At 40.9% G+C, this 19,515-nt stretch overlaps 1 protein-coding gene across 4 annotated transcripts in view; it reads left to right on the top strand.

Annotated features, from left to right (window-relative positions):
* The window catches only part of LOC100876515 (Muscle-specific protein 300 kDa), an 89,466-nt gene that overhangs the window by 67,129 nt on the left and 2,822 nt on the right, over nt 1-19,515 (top strand). For 3 of the 4 annotated variants that reach the window (XM_076535867.1, XM_076535866.1, XM_076535868.1), the window contains exons 36-38: nt 19-381; nt 901-1,011; nt 5,310-18,803. In XM_076535867.1, coding sequence (XP_076391982.1) covers nt 19-381; nt 901-1,011; nt 5,310-18,803 — 13,968 coding nt within the window. Of the gene's footprint in view, nt 1-18; nt 382-900; nt 1,012-4,353; nt 4,799-5,309; nt 18,804-19,515 lie in introns of those variants that run through there. The other variant, XM_076535869.1, reaches the window with a different exon arrangement.

Genomic DNA, 19,515 nt, shown 5'->3' with positions numbered 1-19,515 from the left:
CAACGTTTGCCTTTTCAGAACGCGCTGCTGCAAGAAACTAGCGAGGAATGGGAGCAATGCGAACGAAAATTAAAAGAAGCGAGAACGTGGATCGAGAAAGCGAAACAAAGTCTCGAGTCGCAGCAGAATAAAAAGAAACCGTTGAGGGATCAGCACAGTATGCGGGAGAAAATGCTTAGCGATATAGCGATACAGAAAACGAAAATCACAATATCGATGGAGAAGCTACAGGTTCACTTCCGATCGGGTATCGGTGGTGATAGCCGAATCGGCGAGACGGTAGACGAATTATTGGCCGAGTTAGACAACCTTAATACCACCGTGAAAGAACAGACGACATCGTTAGAGGCTTGTTTAGCGCAGATCGATCAATATCAACAGGTTAGAGGACTGTACAGCCTGTCGACGATCAAATCCATTCTTTCTTTGCTCTCGACTCGAGCTGTATTCTTTCGAAACGCGATTACTGATCCGATTTCTAATATTATTTAGAAACTGTACCAATTATTTTCTGATTTTGAGTGCAATAGATTGAAGACTACTCGTCTCTCTTGAGGAGAGAGAAAAATAAGGGAGGAAAGTTACTGAGGGGGCGTTACTAAGGGGCGTGGCAGTTCGGACGTTACCATGGGACAGCGCCACTAGTGGGCGTGGTAGTCGAATCATGGCGATGGTGGGGACTAGTGGCGTAGGAGTCTACGTGACAATATAACGAAACTCTACTGTATTTCTCAATCTTATAGACTTGCGAGGATAGTAATTGTTTTACTTGTTGAAATCTCTAATTTCTAATAAGAAAGAAAGTGGTTTACACAGCTTTCCAGTAAAATAGAAAGGGATCAGTAATTGTTTCGATACGATTTCGGAAAGAATACGGCTGACGTCTATTTGTAATTCTAGGAGATACAACAGTTGAGGCAACAGATTATGCAGGTGGAGCAGCAACTGAGGACAGTGTTGAGCCCGACATACCTGTCCAGCGACAAGGAGAAAGCTTTACAGGAGCAACAGGTAGGTCTGCCTTGATCCCACCTTTTCATCACCTGCACAAGTGCGCTAAAGCAGCAAGTTGAGTTTTTTGCATTTGCTCGATACCAACTGAAAACCACCACCAGGATACGTCGCGTTTCGCCCCTTTGAATCGACGTCTCTCATGTTCGCGGTTAGAGGGGTTTTAGCCCTCTAGTCTCGCGTTTCTTTCTGTCTGCTCTCGAGACGAATCGTGCTTGTATCTTCGTAATCTCCACGTGACTAACAATTAACCGTCGATCGAGCACATTAATCCTTTAATCTCGCAATACTAACAGTATCTTAAAAATGAAGATCTTTTAGTAAGAAATAATAGGGGTATTGCGAGGATTAGTTAAAATTTTAATCGATTTTTTGTCAGCTCGAGGCATAAAGGATCGATAAAAATTTTGTAACAAACTAATCAAAATTGGAAACATTTTGATTACCCAGTTTTTTTATTGGGAGACAGAGGTCGATAGTTTTCAGTTATAATTTGAATCAAGGTGTTTCCTCGAAATCCTGTGATATAACAAACCTAATTTATCCAGGTTTCCTTCATTTTATGTAAATTTCCTCGTCGAAGCTTTTCAACTCACACAAAATTTTCATCTGACACTGTAACTCATCTAACAGTCACATGTCTCTCCTCTTTCACTCGTTCTATCTCTGTCTCTCTATCTGTCTCTTTCTCTTCCTATCTAGACTAATAATCTACTAATCACGCAGCTTTCAAAATTCGGAATGTCTCGATACTCTTTTAAGAAGGAAGATCATTCTTTCGCCGATACAGCGATCGAACGATCTGATCGAAGCATGCTATCATCGTGGTGGTACATCATGTTACGCGGTATTGGTTGGTATCATGCTCTAACTAAAGTTTTGTCAACACTATCTTTCTTTACATTCTTACGAGAAATCGATCGTGTCATTGCACTTTCGTTTTTCCTTATACGTCGTCAAATTCTTTGATTTCTATAAAAATTTGTGGACTTACGACAAGATACAAGATAATACTTCATTAGTGCTGTTTCTGCAGGGGTGCAAAAACCTACCTCAAATTTAGGGATTCTTTTCAAATCTCATCTTATAGGCATTCCTTCACAACTTCAGAATTACAGTGTTTCAACTTCAATTTTATAGTTATAATCATTTTCAATACTTTACCACATAGTTTCATTTTTACAACTTCAAACATCAGCTACATTTTCAATTTTTGTCACAACTTCAGTAGTATTTACTCTGCAACACCCAATGTCAACTTCATTGCTTGACAACTTCTCAATATTACTGTTTATCACTGAACTTCAACTTCATTATTTGACAAGTTCTCAACATTACTGTCCATCACTGAATTTCAACTTCATTGTTTGACAACTTCTCAACATTACTGTTTATCACTGAACTTCAACTTCATTGTTTGACAACTTCTCAACATTACTGTTCATCACTGAACTTCAACTTCATTGCTTGACAACTTCTCAACATTACTGTTCATCACTGAACTTTAACTTCATTGTTTGACAACTGCTCAACATTACTGTTCAGTTATGAAAAGTAACGTTGTGAAGTTGTCACACAATGAAGTTGAAGTTCAGTGATGAACAGTAATGTTGAGAAATTGTCAGACAATGAAGTTGATGTCCAGTTATGAAAGTGAAATTCAGAAGTAGTCAAACAATGAAGTTGACGTTCAGTTGATGTTCGTCAACTTAATTTCTCAACTTTACTGTTCATCACTGAACTTCAACTTCATTGTTTAATAATTACTCAATTTTAACTGTCACTACTGAACTTCAATATGGACTTGAACTTCAGCTTCATAACTTTGACTTCAAAAATTGAACTTGACTATGAACTTCAACATGGACTTGAACTTCAACTTCATAACTGTGTCTTCAAAAATTAAACTTGAATATAAACTTCAACAGGGACTTGAACTTCAGCTTCATAACCTTGATTTCAAAAATTGAACTTGAATATGAACTTCAACATGTACTTGAGCTTCAACTTCATAACTTTGACTCCAAAAATTGAACTTGACTATGAACTTCAACATGGACTTGAACTTCAACTTCATAACTGTGTCTTCAAAAATTAAACTTGAATATAAACTTCAACAGGGACTTGAACTTCAGCTTCATAACTTTGACTGCAAAAATTGAACTTGAATATGAACTTCAACATGGACTTGAACTTCAGCTTCATAACTTTGACTCCAAAAATTGAACTTGAATATGAACTCCAACATGGACTTGAACTCCAGCTTCATAACTTTGACTTCAAAAATTGAACTAGAATATGAACTTCACAACTTCCGAACTGAGAATATAATCATTTGAGGTTAGGTCTCGCAGCCTTGAAGTTGCGCACGAATGAAGTACACATTATTTGTATTATTGATTATGTAATTCATAAAGTTTTATGGAAATCATTAAGAGTTTACGACGTCTTCTCATTAGATATATCTCTTCTTTCCTGTCCGTGTACACCACTTTAACGACACCCATGTTGCTGTTCCGTGATGGGGATTACTTGATTTTGCTTGTTTTTTTCTTTTTCTTTGTGTAATTCACGTGTTCTCGTTCTTCTCTCGCCGTATCACCTGTGTATCATACATTACGAGACACAAACGAAACCGCGGGCTCCAGAAAGTAAAAATCGCACTCGGTGTCGTGGAAACGTTGAAGTGTAACCGAGAATAAAGTAGTATTGGCACAAATGTACACAACGAAATTGTCTTGCAAATGCGTTTCGTCACACACAGTTCTGTCACACACGATCACCGTAGGCTTTTAATCGATGAAAGATGAGCACGAGAGTAGCCAATATGCTTGTTTTTTTTCGTTCGAATGGAAAGAGATACCGTGTGATCGACAACGAACACGGAAACGGAAGATACGCAAGAAAATCAAGTGACCTCCAATAAAACGCGAAAAATGGCTCGTGAGAAAATACCATACGACGAACACGAGTCTACGATTATTACCCTGATATTTCTTTTCTCGCGTCTCGTTTTCTCTTCTATTGTGTTTGTTCATTTTTTTTTGTCTGTAATCCATCGCATCGGCTATTTGATTCACGAAATTTTATTTGCTACACCCTTACCCGTCATCCTTGTCAATCGATCCGTTCCACGCCCGTTTATCCACACGATTCTTTTTCGTCTTCGATCATCGTCTCTGCTTCGCCATCGTCGTCTGGTTCTGTTCTCGTTTGGTTCTCGCACCTTCCTTTTTTATTATTTTCGGATCTCTGTCTCTCTGAATTTCGTCGCGGCGAAATCTCCGCTTGGGTCCACCTCTCTCGCTCGCTCGGCGTGTTGTTGTCGTTGTCGTCCGACAGATTTATCGGGAGAAGATCAAGTCGTTGCAGAGCAAAATCCAAGCGCGTACCGAGAGGTCGAAGATTCTCGCTCAAAGAGGAACACCCGACCTAGAACCGCTGGAACCATGACCACTCTAGTCGATTAATTTAAATGGCGAATCGAATCGCGACATAGTATTGTTCCTTTGCGTAATGTCTTTTTCTCACCCGTGCTGAGTTCCACGGTTCCCGGCCGGAACGGAGACAACGTAATCGAAGAGACATCTTCCGTTGATCACGTTTGTCTTCATTCGCGGAGGGAATCGTTCGATTTTTAATACCTCAGGATCTTTTTTAGCGAACTTTATATGTATATGTCTATATATCGAGCAAATTTCCTATACGTGGTGTCTAATCGTAGAGAGCAGATCACGTCTACGGCTGTATCTGTTAAGAGATAATAAAGAGCCCTCTTTGTTGCGAATATCGAACGGTGTTACAGTAGACTCTTGTTATATTGCCATTTTATATTACTGTTTTTCATCGAATATGATATTAAATTCCATATGTCAACATTCTACTTGTTAGAATTCCACACGATGAGTCGCGTTAAAATTCCTCGCGATATATGGCCGATCGACGTTCATGTATCAAATCACCGTCACTATGCGTTAAGTAACCGCACATCATATGCTTCGAATTTCAAATCGTCGTATGATCTCATGTTAAATAGTCGCTTGAAAGAACGATGTGCGGCAATATAACGAGAGTCAACTGTATATAGTTTCTTCCTTCGCGTCACCATCGCTGATCATGTTAATCCGGCATACACGCATACTAAAACTCTAAAGAAAAGAAACCAAAATCCCGAAACACCTTAACACCTCTCTCTTCCCTAAAACAAACAAACAAAAAACAAACACATGGACTCCCAGAAAATTGACGTATGTGTATTCCATTGTTGTGCCTTGGCTGTTCCTCCGTGGCGGATAAAGCAGAGCCTGCAGCAAAGGATGGAGGATTGGAGGCAACGAAGCAAGATACTCCTGGATCAGATATACACCGTGGACCCGTACTATGTACAGACGAATGAGACCAGGATGATCAATCAAGTCTCGTACGCGGACATCGCAGCGGGTCGTACCAGTCCGAGTTCCAGGGGTTCTAGTCCCTTCAGAAACCCTAGGGACGAGACTACGACCCCTCTGTCTATTCAAGTCCTGCGACCGACCGCCCAATTATCGACCCAGAAACCGGTTGTCCGCGATAATTCGCCGTCTCGAGTGGCCAAAGAAGAAAGACCTAAGGTCGAAGAATCGTTTGAACCCGAGGCGAAGACGGCTCATCAATCCAAGGTCGACTCCGTGGAGCCCAAGTACAGAGCTCAGAGTAGAAAAGGCACCTTCGTCAGGAAAGAAGCCGAAGTGGTCAAAGAGACAACACCCGAGAACGTCGAGTCTCCCAGATCGGTGAAGAGAGAACCACTGTCGCTCAAGAACACCTTGGCACCCAAAGAAGAGAGGAGAGGCAGGTCCGCCAGCCCCATCTGGGTACCTGGATCCACCTCCTACGCGGACATTCTTCGTGGAAGCAGGCAGACGTCCAGAAGCCCTTCGGTGGAGATCGGCAAGGACACTCGATCCATCAAAGACACTCTACCCGACAGCTCGGAAGTTGAGAAGATTGAACTGAAGGTTCCTCGAGTCGAAGTGGAGGAACGAACAGAAGAAGTCGAGGAACCGAGTCCAGTAGAGAGTTACCAGGAACCTGAAGTTGTCCCTGAAGCGACTTCCGAGAAAGTTGAGACCAAGACCAGCTGGGCGGACGAGACTATGGAGGATTATGTACTGATGAACGAGACCAGCTACGAGAACGTGGCTAGGCCTCCACAAGTTCCGGAGATGTACAATTACATCCACCCACCTATACCGGAACTGGTGGGCTTCATAGGCTCCCAGATAGCGTACCCGGTCAGCTCGTACGTGTACATGCCAGCCGCGCCTCAGCAAATCGCGTTATCCCACTATCCGGAGAGCCAGATAGCCTTTCCTCAGGAGCACTTCGTTCAGCCTAGTTACGTACCGGAAACGGAAATCTATCAGCAAACTCAGTTCCCCAAACAGAGGCATCCGCCCAAGTTCAAGAATCCGGCTAAGTCTCCGGTAACGGAGAACATTGAAGAGAAGAGTTTACCTCAGCCACCACCGGGTTTGGAGATGCCTATTCAGCCGGAAGCTGAACCTGAAAAGCCAGAACCGGAACAACCTGTGGCTGACACGGTTAAACAAAAGACGCCACCTAGCGAGAGCAAGACGTTCTCGTATGCTCAAATCTTGTCTCAAGGACTCAGTTCTCGAGCTCCTATAACCAGTTCCTATTCTTCGACGACGACTAGTTTGACGAGGCAGGTGAAAGAACGATCGGACTCGCCGGCTACTTCGACGTCTTCGGTGCATGAACAGAGTCCTCTTCAGGACGCGAGACAGGTGAGGGAATCTTCGATAACAAAACAGGAGAAGGAAGAGTGGGATACTACGAAGAAACGAGAAGGGAGGAAGACACATCAGGATGCACCGAAGTCGAGGATTCCTGAAAAGAGAGCTCGCAGAACACCTGAATTGGCTAAGGAAAAACTGCAGAAGGCTAAAGGTAATGTTGAACAGAAGCAAACACTTGAGACGAAGAGCAGAGAAACTTCTGTGGAAGGTTCATTTACGGAGAAGAGTGGAGTGGAAGTTAGGAAGGAGAAGCAAACTGTTGAAGAGAAGGAGGATAAACAGGAAAAATCGGAAGAGAAGGCTCAGCAAAAATCTCAGGAGAAGAAGCGAAAGCCGAAGAAGAAGAAAATGGAGAAAACGGTGGACGATGAGATTGAGAAGGCTCTGAAGGAGATTGAAGACATGGACAAACAGAAGAAGAGTCAGAGAGACAAGTCGAAAGAGGTCAGGGCTAAAGATACCACACCGGAGAAGCCTAAAGAAGAAAGCGAGAAGAAGAATGCGAAGAGCGGCGAGAAAAAGAAGAAACCGAAGGCTAAGGATGAGTCAATTGCTGACACTTCGGTGACTCAGTCTAAAGAGCAGATGAAAAAAGATGATAAGGAAAGAGACGTAAAGGAAAGCAGAGATTCGGAGAAGAAGAAGGATGACGTCAAGCCTAAAGAAGTCGTGAAAGGCGAAGTTCGAAAGGCTGAGTCTGAAAATATTGACACGAAATCGGAATTAAAAGAAATCGAAGTGAAGAAGAGTGAAACTAAAGAAGAGAAGAAGGAACCTTCGAAGAAGAAACAGAAAGGCAAAGCTAAAGACGCGAAAGCTGAAAGCGATTTTGAACAGATTAAAAAGTCTGAGGATAAAGTGAAGGAGACAGTGGCTATTAATAACGCTAGAAACATACAGGAACGGGAAGAAAAGAAAGTGGATGAAATTATTGAAAAAGCTAGTGAACCCAGACCGCCGAAAGATCAGGATAAATCTAAAGATGTCACGAAGGAGAATGCAAAAGGTAAAAGCAAGAAGAAAGAACCTAAGAAGCCACAAGAAAAAGATAGCGAAGAGAAGAAAATAGATTTGAAATCCGAGGAAGCAGTGAAAGACAATAAAGAAGAATTGAAGACAGAGGTTGAAAAGGTACAGAAAGAGAATAAAGGCAAGAAAGGAAAGAAGGGTGACGAAGCGAGGAGAGGTCAGAAGAAAGATGAAGGCAAGTCTGAGGTTGAATCAAGAGACATTGAAGAAGAAAAAGCTGTGATAAGTGCACTGGATCGTGCAATAGAATCTGGAGTAGAAAAGAGCGAAGTTAGTGCGATCAAATCAGAAGTGTCAATCCAAAAGGCAGAAAAAGAGGAATTGAATAAGAAATCGGTGAAGGAGGACGCTAAGAAAACTGAGGCAGAGAAGCAAACTAAAACGAAGGATAAGAAGAAGTCTAAGAAAGATTCTGAGACTAGTCAGAAGACTCCTGAAACGAAACAAGTTCCTAAGGAAGATAAAGTTGAAGAGAAAATAACTGAAGAAAAACGTACTGCCACTACTACAGAACAGACAGTTGAAGAAACGAAGGAGAGCTCGAAACCAGAGCCTGTGATGCCAGAAAAGGATCAGTCAGAAAAGAAGAAGAAGAAAAATAAGAAATCCAAATCACCGATGAAAGAAAAGAAGAAAGAAATCTTGAAACCTGAGGAGGAAGAATTGAAGAAGAAAGAGGTAGAACCGATAGTCAAATTGGAAGATACAGTTGCTGAAGACAAACAAGTAACTGTAAATGAAGAGAAGAAAGAAATTGATGTAGTTCAAGTTGAAGAACAGATCAAGACAATGTCTGTATGTGAACGAAAAACTGAAGAGATGAAAAAGGAGACATTTGCAGAAGATGTAATTAGGAGTAAGGAAGATAAACCTTCTAACATTGAAGTTAGTGAAGTCATTGACTCTGCTATTCTTCCTGAAGTTCCAAAGGCAGAGACATCTCTGAAAGAAGACATAGATCAAGCACCGAAATCTCCGAAAGTGAAGAAACCAGGAAAATCGAAGGAAAAAGATATTTCTGAAGTTGAACCTAAGGAGGAACTCAAACCCAGTCAACCAGGTACACCGAAGGACAAGAAGAAGAAGAAGAAACAAGAGAAAAACGTAACTGAAGAAAAGACTGTTGATCAAAAGCTTGACACTCAAACTGAATCAGTGAAAGAGATCAAACCTGAAGCTGAAGAAGTTATTAAAGAAATTACATTTGAAGAAATACCACCGCCATCAGCAGTCCAAAGTCCAAAAGTTGAAGAAGAAAAGGGTGCTATCGAGATTATCAGTGAACCTAAATCTCAGCCACCAGAGACGATTGAAAAATTAACTAAAGAAGAAGAAATGATCGAATCAAAGGGTTCAGAGTCGACTTCGCTCGATTCGTCGACAGGCAAAGCATTGATCATCGAGAAGACGATCACGACAGTGACGACGACTACCAGCATCCCCGGCTCTGTCGCAGTGAAACCACCCGATGTGAAATCCGTGAAATCCGTAGAGATCTTAGAAAGCATCCCCTTACCCAAGATCGTAGGCTCCAAACCCACCGAACTAATCACCCTGCGTCCCGAAACAGTAGAGGCTAGCCTAACCACCAGATATGCTAGGGTCGCGGACGATTCAGTTGGTATTCCTCCGAAAGAGTCGTTAGACACGTTAGCGGAATCGAGTCAGAATTACGCGATCTATATCGACAGCTTGACCGGCGATGAGCCAATTCTGTTTGGTAGCGTTCAGGATAGGAGGAGGGGTCGTTCCGGCACCCCCTTGTCGCCTAGATCGGTAGGAAAGAGTGAACAGGATTTCGGTGCTTTTGAGCAGGCTAAATCGAACGAAATGGAGGGTAGGGAATTAAAATTTGGAGATTCGCAGGGTAAAATAGGGGAAATGAGAGACACAAGCGATGTTGCGTCAAGTGTTGAGTTAGTTAAAGATATGGAAACAAAGGTTGACAGTAAGTTGGAATCTAAGGTTGAAGCTAAAGGTGTGGTGATTGATAAGGTTAGTGAAGAAATAAAAACTGAACTAACTCTCACAGAGATTCAAGAAGGTAAAATGGATACTGTACCTAAAGAAGTAAGTGTTTCTGAAGTGGTTGAAGAAGTGAAGAAAGAATTATCTACAACTGAAGATAAAGTATCCACTGATCAGAAAGAACTTGCAAAAGTTAAAGTGGATAAACCTATCAAGGAAACTGTATCCATTGCTCAGATATCAGTTGAAGAAAAGAAGAAAAGAGAAGTACCTACAACTGAAGATAAAGTACCCACTGTTCAGAAAGAACTTGTAAAAGTGGATGAACTTAAAAAAGAAGAAACTGTATCCATTGCTCAGATACCAGTTGAAGAAAAGAAGAAAACAGAATTACACAAAAGTGACGAAAAACTAGCCACTGTTCACAAAGAACTTGCAAAAGTGGATGAACCCAAAGAAGAAGAAACTGTATCCACAGCTCAGATACCAGTTGAAGAAAAGAAGAAAACCGAATTACCCAAAAGTGACAATAACCTCATCACTGAAATTCAGACACAACTTTCAGAATTAAAAATCGATAAACCTAAAGAAGAAGGAACTGAAGCGAAGAAAACAGAAGTTGTTAAGGAAGAAGTGAAGAAAACAGAAATTAAAGTGTCTGAAAGTCTTCCAGAAGTTAAAGATTCTGAAGCAAAAATGCAAGATGTTACTTCTTACTACACAGACCTTGTGAAACCATATTGGACCAACTACCATAACTACGTGGAAGCTGAGAACAATTTTTATCAACGCTTCAAAGTAATGAAGGTAGTAGAAGAAAATGTGCCCCGGTCTCCGCCTCCAAAAGCGGAGAGCATCGAGAGAATTGTGCAGGAATCGATCATGAAGAAACCAGAAAAGGAAGAAGTGAGTGAGTCGGATGCTGAATGTAGGAAACGTGCATTCATTGCTGAATCTGTGAAGTACCCTGTTTGCACGTTCTATGAGCTGGAAAGTGAATGGGTGAAGTCTAAACAGCGACAGGAGATTGTGTCTACTTCTTCTGAGGAATCTAACACTATCACTGTTATCGAAATTGAGAAAGTGCAGGAAGAGAAACCTGTAGACAAAGTTGAAGTTGCTGAGATAACTGAGACACAGGTTAATGTTGATCAAGACTTGATTGATGTTACTCTGAAGACGGAGGAATTAAAAGATCAAATAGAGAAACCTGTAATCGAAGAAGTTATTGATGATAAAGTAAGTGAGCATAAAGAAACTAAGAGTGAAGAAATTAAGAGTGAAACTATTGTTGATGTGAAAGATGAGACAGTGAAAGAAGTTGTGGAGACAGTAAAAGAAGAGAAAGGGAAAGGAAAGAAGAAAGCAAATGCTCAAAAGAAGGAGTTTGAAGAAAAGGAAGCAGAGAAAGGCAAGACGCCTGAGAAACAGAAAGATGAGAAGCAAGATGTTGCAATTGTTCAGAGCACAAATTTAGAACAAAATATAGAACAACTGGGCATTGAAATAGATCAAAGTGTTCCCGAACAAACAGAAATTGCTCAAGAAGATAAAGCAATTGCAAAGCTTGTAGAAGAATCGCCGAAGGAAGAAATGAAATCTACGACTGAATTAGCTGACATACAGCAAGTAATAGAAGAAAAGACGAAGATAGAAGAGGTGATTGAAAGTGAAGGTGTAACTGAACAAAAGATGGAGAAAAAGAAAACTTCTAACGAGTCTAAGAAGAAGGTTAAGACGGAAGAGAATCCTTCACAGCAAGAAACTTTAATTGAAACTACAGAAACATTGATGAATGGTAAAGTGACTGAGAAAATCGAGGATAAAACACCAGAGATATTGAAAGAGGAGAACCAACCTTTAGACAAGTCTAAAGATGCAAAGGGTAAATCTAAAAAGCAAAAGCAGAAAGAAAAGATTGATGCAAGGAAGAAACAAGAAGAGAAGGTAAAGAAAGAGGAAGATATAGTTTCTGAAGAAACAACAGATGTTGCAACAGAAGAAAATAAAAAAGAAGAGAGTCAACCGGAAATGAAGGACAAAGAAACTAGTGATACAATCACTGTTACTGAAGAAAGGCAAACTGCGACAGCTCAGGAATCTTTGATGGCAGCTTTGACAGTCGGAACAGTAGAACAAACAGCTGAAACTGCGATTGAAGAACCTCAAAGTTTGCCAGTGCAGCAGAAACCTACGAAACAGCAAAAGAAGAAAGATGCTAAACGAGAAAAGAGCAACATCGAAATTAAATCTGAGACTGAGATTGATAAGGAAGAGAAACCTGAAAAGTCTGAGGAATTAGTTGAGGAAAATAAAATTACTGAGGAGACTCAGAGCACATCAGCTCAGAAAACGAAACAACAAAAAAAGAAAGATGCCAAGCAAAAGAAAGGTGGCACTGAATCGAAAGCTCTTCCGGAAACTGAAGTAGACAAGGAAAAAACAGTGGAAAAAGTAATTGAAAAATCTAAGGAAACTGCTGAAGAAAGTAAGAAAGCAGAAGAGCCTCAGAGTGCATCAGATGAAAAGAAAATGGAACAAAAGGAGGAAGATAAGAGTGAGGAAAGCAACATTGAATTGAAAGCATCTGTTGACACTGAAATAGATAAGGCGGAGACAAAAGCTGAAGAATTATCTGAAGACAGTAAGAAAATTACACTTGAAAAACCACAACGTTTACCGACAAAACAACAGAAGAAAAAAGACCAAAAGAAGAAAGATGTGAAGCAAGAAAAAGGTGATGAAGTGAAACCTCTTCTTGAAGCTGAGGTCGATAAAGAAAAGACAGAAGCTGAAGAAAATAAGAAAATGGAAGTTGAACCTCAGAGTCCATCAAAGCAAAAACCATCTAAACAGCAAAAGAAGAAGGATGCAAAGCAAGAGAAAGGTGATACGGAATTGAAAGATGTTCTCGTAGAAACTGAAGTCGATAAAGAGAAGACAAAGACAGAAGAAATGTCTGAAGAAAGTAAGGACATTACTGAAGAACCTCAGAGTCCATCAGTGCAACAAAAACCGACGAAACAACAAAAGAAGAAAGATGCAAAGCAAGATAAGAGTGCTATGGAATTGAAACTTTCTTTGCCTGAAACTGAAATTGAAAAAGAAGAGACAAAATCTGAGAAATCTAAAGGATCTCCTGAGGAAAGTAAGAAAGTAACACCTGAAGAACCTCAGAGTCCATCAGTGCAGCAAAAACCAGCAAAGCAACAAAAGAAGAAAGATGCAAAGACAGAGAAAGGTGCTGAATTGAAACTTTCTCTTCCTGAAACTGAAATTGAAAAAGAAGAGACAAAATCTGAGAAATATGAAGGATCTCCTGAGGAAAGTAAGAAAGTAACACCTGAAGAACCTCAGAGTCCATCAACTCAGCAAAAAACGAAGCAACAAAAGAAGAAAGATAAGAAACAAGACAAAGGTGCTTTGGAATCAAAATCTTTACTTCCTGAAGTTGAAGTTGATAAAGAAAAGAAACTAGAAAAGTCTGAACCTGAAGAAAGCAATAAAGTTACTGAAGAACCTCAGAGTCCATTGACGCAACAAAAGTCGAAACAACAGAAGAAGAAGGATGCTAAACAAGAGAAACCCAATATTGAAGTAGAAGCTTCTGTGCCTGAAACTGAAATTAGTGAAGAAAAGTCAAAGCCTGAGAAATCTGAAGTATTGCCTGAAGAAAGTAATAAAGTTGCTGAAGAACCACAAAGTCCATCGACGCAACAAAAGTCAAAACAACAGAAGAAGAAGGATGTTAAACAAGAGAAGGCCAACATCGAGGTAAAAGCTTCTGTGCCTGAAACTGAAATTAGTGAAGAAAAGTCAAAGCCTGAGAAATCTGAAGAGGCTTCTGAAGAAAGCAAAGTTGCTGAGGAACCTCAGAGTCCATCGACGCAACAAAAATCAAAGAAACAGAAGAAGAAAGATGCTAAACAAGAAAAATCCAACATCGAGTTGAAAGCTTCTCCTCCTGAAGCTGAAGCTGGTGAAGAAAAATCAAAACCTGAGAAATCTGAAGAATTACCTGAAGAAAGCAAAGTTGCTGAGGAACCTCAGAGTCCATCGACGCAACAAAAACCGACGAAACAACAGAAGAAGAAGGATAAACCAGAGAAACCCAGCATCGAGGTAAAAACTTCTCCTGAAACTGAAACTGGTGAAGAAAAATCGAAACCTGAGAAATCTGAAGAATTACTTGAAGAAAGCAAAGTTACTGAGGAACCTCAGAGTCCATCAACGCAACAAAAGCCAACGAAACAACAAAAGAAAAAAGATACCAAACAAGATAAATTCACCGCCGAGTTGAAAGCTCCTCCTGAAACGGAGACTAGCGAAGAAAAATCAAAACCTGAGAAACCTGAGAAACCTGAAGAATTACCTGAAGAATTACCTGAAGAAAGCAAAGTTGTTGAGGAGCCTCAAAGTCCACAAAAACCGAAGCAGCAAAAGAAGAAAGACAAGCAAGAGAAACGCAGCACTGAATCAAAAACAGTTGAAACTGAAATCGACAAAGATAAATCAAAATCTGAGAAATATGAAGAGAACAAATTTTCGTACGCTCAGGTAGCAGCTTCTGCTCGAAGAGCATCTCCAAATCAAGAAGACATTATCCTGATGAAACCAATTCCCTTGAAGTTTGATCAAAACTTGGAGAAAGTAAGCGAAGACAGCAAAGTTGCAGAAGAAGAAGTTTCAATTGCACCAAAAGTGGAAGAATCTAAGCCTGAAGAAATAACAGTAGATGTAAAATCTGATGAGACAACTATTGAGAAGGATACGTTTAAAATAGAATCAACTTCATGGGTAGAAGAAATAGAAAAAGAAGCTCTGGAGGATGATACAAAGTCTTCGACTCCAGACACACCGCAAATTAAAGGTTCGTGGGCTTCCATAGTTGGCAAACCAACAGAATCTACTCCATCCACTCCAGAAAAAATTGTGAAGATCGAAGAAACTTCTGAACGTCGCTCGCCTCCTCAGGTGCAGATTCACGTCGAAGAGGCTCCAGAACCTGTACCGATCGAGGAAGTTGTTCAAGTCGATGAACAAGGATTCATGGAGTTTGTGAATCGACGAGAACTTCGATCCAGGCGATCCAGGTCGAGATCTCGAAGCAACCGAAGAGATGACAGATCGAAACAAGTTCCTGATGCGAGTCCTGATAAACTTTTGAGCGAAGAACGGAAGGAGGATCAGAAGAAAAAGGAGTCTGGAAAGAAAGAGGGGAAGAAGGGAAAGAAAGGTAAAGCAGAGGAAAATATTGATCAGAGTAAAATTGAGAAGGAAAAGAGCGACGTTAAAGAAAAAGTGGAAGAGTCAACCAGAGTGAATCAGTCGACAAGTGAACAGAAGAGTCAACCAGAGAAGAAAGAAACGAAGAGCAAAGGTAAATCGAAGGCGAAAGATACTCAGGAAAGCAAGAAGGAGGATGTGCAACAACTTGGAAAAGATAAACCAGAAGAAGAAATACAAACTGAAGACAAGATTCTGGAAGATAAACCTGTGGATGAAAAGAAGAATATAGAACAGACAAAAACTGAAATGAAAGAGCAACCTACCAAGAAAAGTAAAAAGTCAAAGAAAGGAAAGTCTGATAAGACACAAAGTAAAGAAGAAGGCGAAAAAGATCAAGTGAAAATTGATACAAAGATGCAAGGTGAAGATACGGAGAAAACCGAGGAAGTTAAAGAACCTGCTGCAAAAAGTGACGTTGAAGGTAAACCTGAATCTGATGAAAAATTGCAGGCACAGAAAGCAACAACGAAACGTAAAGGAAAGTCTAAAGATAGAAAAGAACCTTTACCAGAAAAAGTAACGCCAGCTGAAGAAAAAGTGAAGGAAGTTTCAGTCAAAGAAGAATTGGTACAAGAAGTAAGTCAACAACCTGTTGAACTTAAATTGGATGTTGCAGAAATTAAGGATCAGGTTGAAATGCCTAAAGAAGAGAAAGTAAAAGAAGAAGCCATTTCTTCAGAGACAGTAGAAGAAAAAACGGACAGCGAGGTACCGAAAGAGGAAAAAGAAGAAGAGAAGTCCAAACTCTCATCTCGAGAAAAGAGGAAACGAAAGAAGAAAGACAAATCACGTGCTTCGACTGAAGAAAGACAAAAAGAAGAAAAATCAGAAACTGATGCTGCAGAGAGCATTAAAATAGAGGAACCAGAAGTAAAACCTGTCAAACCAGAAGAAAAGCCACCAAAAGTTACTGAACCAAAACAAAAGAAAGAAGTAAAAGAAGAAAAGAAACCAGCAATAAAAGTTGCTGAAGTAATCGTTGATGAAATAAAACTCGCTCCTGAAACGATGCCCAAAGTGATTCCTAAAGACAGGTCAAAATCGCCTAAAGGAGAGATACCTTTCGAGGAAAATATAGAAGCGGCGAAGTTAACTGAAGAGATATTAAAAACGTTGACGGATACGGTGAAGAAATATGTGAAAGACGAAGAACCTGATTCGAAAGAGAAATCGAAACGGAAGAATAAGCAGGGAAAGAAAGGTAAACGCGAAGAGCAAGAGAAGGGTGAAGAAATTCACTTGACGGAGGGTGAAAATATAACTGTTACTGAAGAAACTATAAAACAAGAAGTGACTGAAGAAAGTGATGGAGCAATTAAAGAGATGAAAATTGAAGATACTTTAGCAGATGTATTGCAGACTGATCTTGAAAAGAAAGTATCAGTTTCGCAAAAAGTTGAAGAAGCTACTAAAACTTTACCTGAAGAAAAGAAAGAACAGAAAGCTGAAGAAACACCTATAGTTTTGCCTATGAAAAAGAAGGCTGTACAGAAAGTTGAAGTACCTCAAATTTTGTCTGAGGCTTTTCAGAAAATTGACAAAATTACTTCTGAAATTCTATCTATAGTTTCACTGAAAACTGAAGAAACTTCCACAGTTTTGCCTGCAGAAGAAACTGCCCCGCAACTAACGTCCACTGAGTCTCCCAAAGACGAAGTTCCTTTAACTTCTGAAACTTTGACTATCGAAGAGAAAATTCCACAAAAAGTTGAAGAAACTCCTAAAACTCTACCTGCAGAAGAAAAACTTCCCCAAAAGATTGAAGAAGTTTCAAAGCCAGAAATTCTGCCAGTAGAAGAAGTTCCAAAGGAAATTGAAACCCCTAAAATTTTACCTGCAGAAAAACCTCCACAAAAGATCGAATCAGCCCCTGAAATTCTGTCTGCAACAGAAAAAATTTCACCGAAAATTGAAGAAACTCTGCCTAAAGAAGAAACTATTGAAAAATTGTCCAAACCAGCAGACAGCGAACCTGTCAAGTCCACCAAGGAAGAAAGAAAAGAAGAGACAAAGCAACCGCAATCCGAAGAAATAGAAGAAATTCAACCATCGATCGTGAAAGAATTAGAAGACATGATCGAGGACACCGAACAAATTCCTCCAGAAATACCGATAGAGAAATTGTTAGACGAACTCGAGTCGCCCATCACGATCGACTCGATTCAGTCGCAGCTAGAGACGGAAGAAGAATTCGAGAAGTGTATATCGAGCGAACCAGAAATAGAGACAGCCGATATCGTGATCGAGCCAGCGAAACCCAAGGTACAATTCTACATAGCTGACGAGATTTTGGTTCTAAGTCCCGAGAAAAAGAAGCCGGTTCAGACCCCATTAATCTTGAAAACCTTGTCAGAAATTAGCGACTCGATCAACAAATCGAAATTCCTTTCCCTCGACAGCGGCTTCTGGCCCGACAAACACCCTTATCACGAAGCCGAGCGCTATCTGTTCGAGAACCTAGCCAATTACGCGAGAGACAGATCTTCCAGGGTCATTCGCGATTCCAACGACCCTGATAACTTTGATGGGGACGGTGATGGTAGTTTGAACGATCGCGGAGGTAACGGTGGTCCCATGAGTTCTTTTTTCATGGGGAGCCCACACACGGAACGTTTGATCGCCGATCTTCCTGGAGGCATAGGTAGCTGGAGCGATTACAGCACTTACTTGTCGAGCGAAAACGAGCAGGGAATGGAGACCGATTTTCTTCAGGAAGTCGAGAATCCAAAGACTCTTCAGGAGTCGCTTTCTGAATTATCGAATGAGCAAAAAGGCCAGTCTTCGATGGTAGATAATTCTAGGGAGAGGAGGTTTCAGCTGGTACCCGCTCGCGAAGCGTCTATTTTAAGCGAGCAACCTGATCGATCAGAATCGTTCACTGATCTTGAGGAACAGTTCAAACGCGATGAATCGTCTTTGGAGCGTCTTCCTTCTCCAGTGTCGTTCGACAATTCTCAGGAGAGGAGGTTTCAGCTGGTACCCGCTCGCGAAGCGTCTATCTTGAGCGAGCTAACTTCTGATCTCTATCAATCAGAGTCTTCAGAGCGTCTTCCTCCCGTGTCGTTTGACAATTCTCAGGAGAGGAGGTTTCAGCTGGTACCCGCTCGCGAAGCGTCTATCTTGAGCGAGCAATTTTCTGATCTCTATCAATCAGAGTCTTCAGAATGTCTTCCTTCTCCCGTGTCGTTCGACAATTCTCAAGAAAGGAGATTTCAACTGGTACCCGCTCGCGAAGCGTCTATTTTGAGCGAGCAACCTTCAACTTCTGATCTTTATCAATCAGAATCTATAGATCTTGAGGAGTCCGCTATACGCGATGAGTTTTTGGAGCGTCTTCCTTCTCCAGTGTCATTCGACAATTCTCAGGAGAGGAGGTTTCAGCTGGTACCCGAAGCGTCTATTTTAAGCGAGCAAACTCTTCGATCAGAGTCTTCAGAGCGTCCTTCTCCATTCGACACTTCTGAGACGAGATTTCAGCTGGTACCCGAAACATCCATTTCGAACGAACCCTCCACTTCGTTCCATGAACAGATAGAACCCATTTCCGATCCAAGCATCCTGTCGAAAATCCCAGCCTCTCCAGAACCCACGGAACATTTAGGTAGAGAAAGAGCACCGATGCAGCAGCAGACTCCGAATGTGGAGACGGAGAAAGAGACGGTGGTAGCTGAAGATGAGGCTGAAAAGAGGATACGAGGGATCAAGGTGCGACAAGCAGCGCTCGATCTTTTTACCTAATCGAGCTTGAGCGAGTTCAATTTATCCGGCTGTTGTTTTGTGCAGATTTGTATGTGTACACAGTCGGCTCGATCTCGCGAGCGGATGTGTGCGTGTGTGCGCGTGTGCTTGGTACATTCGAGTGGGACATGCACTTCTCTTGGTTGATGGAAAGTATAGAAAACGCATAGAGAAAGTTTCTGGGGAAATCTAGGTTTCTGAGGAAGGGTGTAGGAACCCTTCTTGTAGGAACCTTAGACTTGTAGGCTAATCTTAGGGATCCTAGGATCTAAGGTAAGTCTGATCCTGGGTAGACCTAGAAAGGTCCAGGAACCTTTATAGAGGATATTAGAAGCCTTCTTGGAAGTTCTGAGGAAAATCTAGAAGTCTTGAAAGAACTAGACATTCCTAAAGACTCCAAGTGAGCTAAAAAAATCCTAAAGATCACCAGAGAATCTAAAAGTCCCCGATAATCTCAGAAAGCCTACAGTAATCTTAGAAGTACCCAAAACCCCAGAAAAATTCTATATTGAAACCTTGATGAAATCCAAAGTGAATTTGGAAAAATAAAAATGTGGACAGATAAAGTGGCACCTTCCACAACTGAGGGAAGCCAATGTTGCACGAGACTGTATAGTGTTTCTCTTTTTTTATCACTGTTTTTATTTGTTTCTTCCGAATGTTTTCTGTCGATTTTCTT

This window comes from Megachile rotundata, chromosome 9 (assembly GCF_050947335.1).
Source record: "Megachile rotundata isolate GNS110a chromosome 9, iyMegRotu1, whole genome shotgun sequence".
Taxonomy (NCBI): Eukaryota; Metazoa; Arthropoda; class Insecta; order Hymenoptera; family Megachilidae; genus Megachile; species Megachile rotundata.
Note: the sequence above shows the minus strand (reverse complement) of the source record. Positions and strands in the feature narration are given on the sequence as shown.